General features: G+C 38.2%; 1 protein-coding gene across 1 annotated transcript; it reads left to right on the forward strand.

Moving 5' to 3' along the window:
* The first annotated feature begins 209 nt into the window (after positions 1–209).
* On the forward strand, positions 210–872 carry LOC127122713 (uncharacterized). Its single transcript, XM_051053008.1, has one exon. The coding sequence runs from the start codon at positions 210–212 to the stop codon at positions 870–872; it is 663 nt and encodes a 220-aa protein (XP_050908965.1).
* The last annotated feature ends 8,612 nt before the right edge of the window (positions 873–9,484 follow it).

Here is a 9,484-nt window from a genome sequence, read left to right on the forward strand (position 1 = left end):
CAGATGAAGACATCATGTTTATTAGAGACTTCACTACGCCAGGCTTCGAGGTAAGCCTTGAGGAAGGCCCTTAACCAGGATCGCGATGGACGCCCGTGTTTGATGGTGCTTCCAATGCCTGAGGTCATGGTATAGGTGTTGTTATCATTTCTCCAACTGGTTTCCACCTTCCTTTTACAGCTAGATTGTGTTTTGACTACACTAACAACATGGCAGAATATGAAGCATGTATTTACGGTTTAGAGGCGGCAATCTACTTGAGAATCAAAATTGTTGAGGTATTCGGTGATTCAGCTCTGGTAATCACTCAAGTGAAAGGCCATCGGGAGACTCAGGATAGCAAGTTGATACCTTATAAAGAGCATATTAGAAAACTGATACCCTATTTTGATGAAATCTCCTTTCACCATATTTCTAGGGAAGAAAATCAGTTAGTCGATGCTCTAGCCACGCTTGAATCTATGTTCAAAGTCAAATGGAAGAATGAAGCACCACCCATCCAGATTGACCACTTAGATGAACCAGCACATTATCTAGCAATTAAGGCTGATCTTGACGATAAGCCTTGCTTCTATGACATCAAAACATTTCTAGAGAAACAACAATATCCCGAGGGTATATCCATTACTGATAAGAAAGCTCTGAGAAGACTCTCTTCCAAGTTCTTCCTAAACGGTGATGTATTATACAAGAGTAATTATGATTCCATACTGCTCAGATGCGTGGATAGACACGAAGCTAGTACAATCATAAAGTCCATACACGAGGGATGTGAGGGTGTACATATTGAAGGGTCCTACTATGGCCAAGAAGATCCTCCGGGCTGGTTATTATTGGACGACAATGGAGGTCGATTTGCTACAATTTTGTGAAAAGATGCCATAAGTGCCAGATATATGGCGACAAGATCTTTGTGCCAACAACTCCGTTGAATGTTCTAACTTCTACATGACCCTTTTATATGTGGGGCATCGATATGATTCGGATGATAGAGCCCAAAGCTTCCAATGGACATCGATTCATCCTAGTCGCCATTGATTACTTCATGAAATGGGTCGAAGCTGCTTCGTATGCCAACGTCACTCGACAAGTGGTTACTTGGTTTATCAAGAAAGAGATAATCTGCCACTATGGGATACCTAGCAAGATCATCACTAACAATGCCATTAACCTCAACAACACTATGACGAGGGAGTTGTGCGAAGAATTTAAGATCGAGCACCATAACTCTTCACCATCCCGGCCCAAGATGAACGGCGTTATAGAAGTAGCTAACAAAAATATCAAGAGAATCATCTAGAAGATGGTCAAGACATACAAGGACTGACGTGTGATGTTACCCTTTGCTCTGCACGGCTACAAAACCTCAGTTCGCACATCCACTGGGGAAACTCCATACTCTCTGGTTTATGGAATGGAGGTTGTCCTACCAATTGAAGTCGAGATTCCCTCACTCAGGGTCATCATGGAAGTTGATCTTGATGAAGCTGAATGGGTTCAATCTCGGTACGACCAGCTAAATCTGATTGAGGAGAAGTGTTTGACGGTCGTCTATCATGGTCAGCTATAGCAAAGACGTCTCAAACAAGCTTTTTACAAGAAGGTTCTTCCGCGTGCGTACCGCATTGGAGAACTCGTGCTCAAGAGGTATTCCTCCATTCACTCAAATCCGCGAGACAAATGGACTCCCAACTATGAGGGACCTTTCATCGTTAAAAAGGCCTTCTCAGGTGGGTCTCTAATCCTCACAACAATGGATGGGGAAGATTTTCCTTCGCCAGTGAATGCAGACATAGTTAAAAAATATTATGCCTAAAAAGAAATGATGAAAGCCAGTTAGGTTAACCTCTGCAAGGTTAATCTAGGCAAAAATTGCTATCCCGATGGACCAAAAAATGATTTGTCCATGCAAAAGTTAGGGAACACATATGAAGCTCGCTAAGCCGAAAACCCGAAAGGGCGATTTAGGCAAAAAGGAGCATCTTAGTGGACGAAAAGAATTGAAAGGTCCGGGCAAAAGTTAGGGATAAAGGCTTTGACTATGATCCTCGAGCCCATACGCTACAAGCTAGATATCAGAGGGTCAAAGACCGATCCAATCACCGTCAGTCGAAGCAAGGTTTTGGACATATAGTTTATATGGTAGAATGAGGCCAATGTTGTAATCAATGGAGAAAATCATACAAAAATATTTCCCATTGCCATTTCAATTATTTTGTTTCAATTTTCGCAATGTCCTCATTAAGGGCGTCTGCATCCTTGTACTCTCCATATGTACAGATTCTATATCTATAAAATTTGGTTATTCCATCAAACATGTTATTCTATGTTTTGTATGCAAAATAATTGGCTTGTCTTACTCACATAATGCTTTAAAATTTCGGGGAATAATAAAAAGCTACACTAAAGAGAAACACTTTGTATTACTGTTGAAACCCGATAAACCTGATAGGTGATTGGTGACTCAATAGTAGTGTTACTTAGATACTTGTGACATTCGATCAGCTGGGACACCATGTAGGTTCCGACTTTTCGGTGTTCCTTAATAGGCAGGAAATTCCTTAATGGCAGTATTGGCACAAATTAAACTTCTCGGAAATCATGTTCTAATCCTTGATAACGAGTCAAAGTTCCTATAACAATACAGACAGACCCCTACAAAGGACAAATAAGCAAACAAACATGCATCATAAAACACAAGCATACATCATGCACTACATAAAGCATCTTCCCTACACTAGCAGTAGAGCCTCGACCACCTGTTTGGGAAAATTTCAGGCACAAGGGTATTTAATCACCTTCCACCTTGAATACCCGAAAAGCTCCGGCAATTCTGATATTCAGGTTCAAGAAGATTAAATAGGGGCAGTTCTTGTACCCCAAATTTTCCCTCCCCTTTTCTCACCTATTAGTCCAATCACTTGACCAGGAGATCACTTGCATACATTCATAATTCACCCACATGCATCATTCCTCATGGATTCAAAAGAAACTTGGGTTATGGCTTGTGTAGATATCAAAGCCCAAGGACCATGTCACCAGCATGGGGAGGTGAAACCCTAATTCCTCAAGACCTGATCTCATGGAGTTTCCTAGGCCTTATCTTGGCCTTCAAAAACCCTAAGGGTGATAGTTGGAACTTATGGCTTGATTCAATAGATTTGCTTAAGGGGTAAACCTCAGGGAAACCTTAACCTGGGAGATGGTGAATCAGATGAACTTGGTGGCCTAACTGTGCATCCATGACCTCTCAATCTTCACCTTTTATCAATATGTTTGGCCTAACCCTACTTTGGTCTCCTATGGGCATGGGTCTTGGCCTAAAGACATGATATTGCTTGTGTGATTGTTTGATACACCTTTGGTCTTGGTCATCCAAACCACCAGTCTTCTTGTATCACAAGCATTTCTAATCATGCCACTTGATTCATGGATGTCATATCAAACCCTAACCTTTTGGTCTTAACTCAAGGCCTTGTTAACATATGTTGTCAATCAAGTCATGTTCTTTGTCATAGTCAAGCAGTCAAGTCATAAAAAACTTGTTGTAGAACCAAGTTCAAAACATTTTTCAAGGAATTTCAAGATATTTAAATCCATTTCACATCATTATAAACTATCATACATGATTCTACATAATGAAATACAAAATTTGACATTTTTGACCAATTGTTGACTTTGGTCAACAATTGACTTTTTGGTCAACTTTGTCCAAAGTCAACCCAAAAGCCCAATGCCCTAATTTTTCACCTTAATCATGAATCCATTGTCCATTTACAAGAGAAACACCAAAAAAATGAATTTTTACAAATTGTTGACTTTGGTCAACGGTTGACTTTTTGGTCAACTTTGACCAAAGTCGACCCTGGATCTTTGGTTATCCCTAATCACTAAATGACTAGTCCTAACTCTCATTTTATCCTTCATATCCATGTTATCTTTGGTTTAACCACTTGAACTTGATTTCTTCACTTTAATACCAACATGCTTGGTCATGCCTTGAACATTTGGAGATTTTGCCTTGCCAATTAACTTCCATCCTGCTGCATCTGCCCTGCTATAAACCCGTTGCCATGCCAAACCTGCACTAACCAAAGTCATAATCAACATAAAAGCCTAGCCATGAAGTGTTGCGAACATGCCATGAACTAGAGCCATGAGTTGTTGTCAAAATCAAAGCCAAAACCTGATGTGAACATGAACCAGCAGGACCTAATGCAAGGACACAACATGAAGCATGCCAAGCCATATGTTGAACCATCTATGCATTACACAGGATGCAAACCAGATCCATTGCCACAATCAAGATACCACAACCACTTGATCATATGATGCACTTACAATGGATATGACCACATTGCTTTTGCCATTTTTCACTTGAAGACAATGGTGAGCCTGATGCAGTTTCCAGCTTGACTTGGCCTTACCTGCATCACATGAAAAGAATCAAACTAGTTGTGCACAACCATCTTAAGGAATCAGCAGTTGATACCCCTTGACCCTGTAGTCAGACAATTCAGTGCATTGGTTCAATCTTTCCAGCAAAACCATTGCAAGGTGCAGCACAAACCAAGGCAATGCCTTCTGCAGCTTCACAACCAACCATGGCCTACATGAACTCCTAGCTGCAATACACCTAAGTCAGCCCTGCATATAAGTCCGAGATTGCCACAACTTGCCAAGCATGACCATATGAGAATGTAATGCACAAACAAAGGTAGGATTAAACCAAGCCTTGAAGCCTAACCTGATTTGAAAGGCATGATTTACCTACTGTAGAATGAGTAATGCAAGCATGAAAATTGCATTTCTGCCTCATAACACAACATGCCATGAAATCAGGCTATTAATTCAACGTCACTAGCCACGCAAACAGTTCAAACAAGGAAGCATCAACAATGCACAACATGAGTAAACCTGCAACTTACACCATAATATTACTTGACCTGTAAATAAGCATGCAAAACCACCATTGAGGCCTAATGCATAATGAGCATAGTCACACATACATGAATAATATCTGCCATGTTTCTGCAACATCACTCCAAGCAATTAGCAGACCTTTTATAAATTCTACATGGATGCTTCAGTAACAGGTTCATCATGGCAACAAGTAGGTGAGCAACAATGAACAATAATCCAGCAGTAAAGCCAATTACAAGTCAGTGGCATCATGACTCTGAACCAGTCCATAAAACATCAAACAGAAACACATGCATGATGCCTATCAAGCTTGTACATCAGAGTTGCAAACTTATTGCAAAATAAGACCATATGAAATACTTAGATGTCACATACCTAACTTGGTCATTGCAACTCAAAACCCATTAATACATCTGCAGCAATAGATGACCATTCATCTTGCACAATGTAACATGCCAAGGCAAGACATTACAAACCCAGTGCAACCTACAGTACAACATGATCCAATGGTTACAACAATCACCATGACATCAACTTCCAATCAACTAACCTAACACTACCAACATTAGTAGCCAACCATGTAATCCCTACAATGACATAACCATAATACATACACAACATAGTTCACACACGCATTGCATAGCCAAGTATGAACCTGAAGCATGTAGTGCATCATCATAGCAGTGTAATACACACCTAAAATAATACCCTGTTCCAAGCCTGCATCAAAATGATTCCATTGTTAGCCACAACCAAACCAAGTGTGAGCAAGACTTGCCACAAGGTGGTGAAACCAAGCAGGTATCTATGCAAAGCAAATTCAAACCATGACCAATGGCTAAATGAATTTCCTGTTATGCAAAAATTCTGCAGCAAAACTAAGGAGGTTATATGAAGTAAAACAAAGGAATGAGTGTAAGCAGTGGAAGTATACATATGTGTGAGTTTGTAGAGCAAGGATCAAACCGTCAGCAAAAGAAATAACATTCACTACAATGCAAATCATTGGCCATGGGCATTCAAAGATACCTGTTCAACAGGTCAAGGATTAAAGAACAAAGCTAAATCCACTTAAGTGGTAACCTGCAGCAGCCCGTGGAAAACAAATATCATTCACCAACTAACATAACTATCACCAACTTATTGAGTCATTCCTAACTAACTGAGCCATCAGTTAACTCAGTGAGCCCACATTAACCAACTCCTAACCACACTCAACTAATTCCTAACCTCACTCCAAAGCTAACAAGTTCCAAGCCTAGCCTCTATTTAAGAAACTCATCACTCACATTTTGAACCCCTTGCAATTTTTGCTTGAGCTTGTACTCTCTCTCTCTCTCTCTCTTGCAATCTCTTCCCTCACCTTCACCAGAGCTCTATTTCTCTCTCAAAAAAGCCATTGAATCTTCACATTGAAACTTCAATCTAGCTTGAGCTAAGCCATATTATTCCTAGTTTCCATTGTTCTAAGCCAGAGAAAGAAGAAAGAGACGAAGCAAGGAGAAGAAGAAGAAGGAATCAAGGTCAAAAAACTCATCGACGAATTATTCGGATCGTCTTCTCCGGTATGTAATTGTAGCGGGGTATTCATTACCATTAGAGATATTGACTAAATCCAAGGTAAATCATACAAGTCGAGTCGCCACCACACTTCTATTTATCCAAAGGAATGGTTAGAAAGCGAACAAAAACCTAAAAGTTTTATCAAATCAAAAACTAGTAAAAGAGAGTCAGAGATCTGGGTAATGGGGTTGGTTATGCAATGGGAAGGTGTTAGGCACCCAAAACATCCTAGGTACTCCTAGGGAGCCCTTTTCATACTTGTTGTAAGGTTGTTGTTTTGTGAAAGATTTGTTTGTGCAAACATGATTGAAGAGATGAGAAGAGAATATACAAGTTTATTTACATTTGTGTTTGGATGGATAAACCCATTGCCTACGTACCATCTTAAAAAAGATTAGGATCAAAACCTCGTAGTTCGGGGTAAAAATTTCAAAATGAGTTGGTGAATTGGTTGGTCCAAAAGCCTTAAGGTCTTTTGTTATCCAAGAGAGAAAACTCAACCTAAAACCACAAATCCACCACGTGAGGATAGCTTCAACATGCTAGTGAGAGCTTAACCCTATAATAAGCATGGAAGACTCATTGTCCATCACTAAGGATATAGGTGAGTATTACATCTACCAAAAGGATAACTCAAACCTAATAGCTAAAGGTTATGAAAAAGTTTTGATTAAGAGAGTGGCCATTGAAACCACAAAAGACATTTGAATGGGTTATATTTACAAATGAAAAGTATATACAAAAATATGGTCAAAGTTGACTTAGAGATTCAATTCAAAATGAGTATTAAGAAAAGAAAGTTTGAAAATCAAAAGCATAAGGCTTAGGTTTCTAATGTTGAAAACAAGTATTAAATGTTTGCACAAAAAGTTTTGGCTTGGGTTAGAGTGGGGAGAAGAAGAAGAAGGGCTAAGGTCCTAAGCAAAGCAAAAGGTGAGACATAAGAAACAAAACCACAAAACGAGTTCCTCTCTTGAGATCATATGGATGATCCAAGTAGCTCCCATCCTTTGGAATAAGCAATCACATAAGCATAAACTCAAGCAATCAACAATCAAATGAACTCTTGGAAGGTTCCTCAATGTGTCTTGAATCTCTCTCTCTTAGAAGCACATGGTAATGGTTCCACAATTTGGATCAAGTTGGAATCCCTAGCACAAAGAAACACACACATCAAAAGGTTCTATTTACAAATCAAAGAATGGACAAGAGGGAGTTTAGAATATGGTCCTTTCAATGTTCATCTTCAAGCTTTAATCATTCTAAAGGCATGAGGCCTAGTTGCTCTTTGACATTTATAGCACTCTAAAGACATGAGGCCTAGTTGCTCTTTGACTCCATTTTGCATAGGGAAGGTCCTAAAGTCTAAGTCCTTTTGTCCATTTTTGCGTTTGGTTCACAACAATCAAACAAAACACAAACACAATAGTATATACACAAGTATGTGCTCAAGTGAGCAAAAGGCAAATTGCATTAACATAAACATGTGCTCAAGTGAGCAAAGGAAAAAGCAAATTAATAATATGTGCAAGAATAGTAAATTGCATAAAAGTAAAGAGTAAAAGTAAATGTTAATGGTTAATAGTTAGTGTTAGTAGTTAGTGTGCCATAAGGAAAATTTAGCGCTATGTTAAGCAATCGTAATTGGACTTATGTAGAAGTCACAACTATCTGAGGCCGGTCAATAATAATGTAGGCAACAACACAAGTTAGAAGTCTTGATTAGTAAACCAAGTTCCAACAACTTGCCTGCCAAAAAGAAGAAGAGAATTGATCTTGTATTGGTTTAAGCCTTTTGCCTGTTTAGGAAATAACCTATCCTTAATGCAAAGCCATTCACTTGACCAATTGATCAAGATGAATTAGATTTGAATCAAGGAAGATTAAGTTTCCCTAATCAATGCTAACTTATCAACCTTCAACTCATTGATCAAAAAGAAAAAGAAGAAGAAGAGGAAAGAGATGAATAACGGAAAAGGAAATGGAAAGAATAAAGTGCATAAGGTGAAATAGAATGTACCATTCCATGTGTGTTGACCAAATGACATTGAAAGTCAAAGTCAAACAATGAGAAACCAGAAATGGGATGAAGATTGGAGGTCAAATAATAATCAAAATATTTTTGGCATTTTTAATATCAAAATAAACTTGAATTAAAAATAAAAGAAAGGTCAAACTTCAAAATCACTTCAAATCAACCTTGAAAGGTCCAAGTGATTTATCCCAAGTTCAACAAGGTCAAACAAAGTTTGACAAAAAATTTCAGCATCTTTAAAAGTCAGAAACTATTTTTAATCAATTAAAAATGAATAAAAATAACCTAATTGAACTAAACTCTCAAATAAATCTCAAATCAATTAAAAAATTGATGAGAATATTTTTCATAGATCCATCATCATTCAAATAGGTTAGGAAAATATTTTTATATTTTTTGAATATCAAAAACTATTTAAAATGAATTAAAAATAACCAGAAAAGAGAAAGTTCACAAAAAATATCAAATGACAAAATAAAAAATATTAAAAATCAAAATTAGAAACTAGAAATTATTTGGAGAAGAATGCAATTGGTCCCATATTTTTTGGAATTAAAATGAAGAAGATATGAATTTTTGAAAATAAAAGAAATTAAATAAGAAAATAGAAAAATCAAAAAAACCAGGAGCGTTTGATGAAGCCTCATTAATTGACGTAGGCTTCAGTCAAACGCGTCACACATGGGATTAAAAAAAGTCATAAGAAACAAGGGTGAAGATTAGATCTGGAGATGCCATCACACGGTCCATAATCCATCTGGCAAAGGGACGGTGATCGGAGCCACCGTCTTCTCCGGTGAGCATGAAGATTCCGGTGACATTTGCAGGTTTCAAAAGCTTAACCAAAATACACGATCCATACATTATTGGAAAGCTGGGGTGATGTACATCACCCCTGTACCATAGGTTTCTCCTCTAGATCCTCATAGAGAGAGAAATTAGAGAGACAAAATCATGGTGTTC

This window comes from Lathyrus oleraceus, chromosome 2 (genome assembly GCF_024323335.1).
Source record: "Lathyrus oleraceus cultivar Zhongwan6 chromosome 2, CAAS_Psat_ZW6_1.0, whole genome shotgun sequence".
In the NCBI taxonomy this organism is placed as follows: Eukaryota; Viridiplantae; Streptophyta; class Magnoliopsida; order Fabales; family Fabaceae; genus Lathyrus; species Lathyrus oleraceus.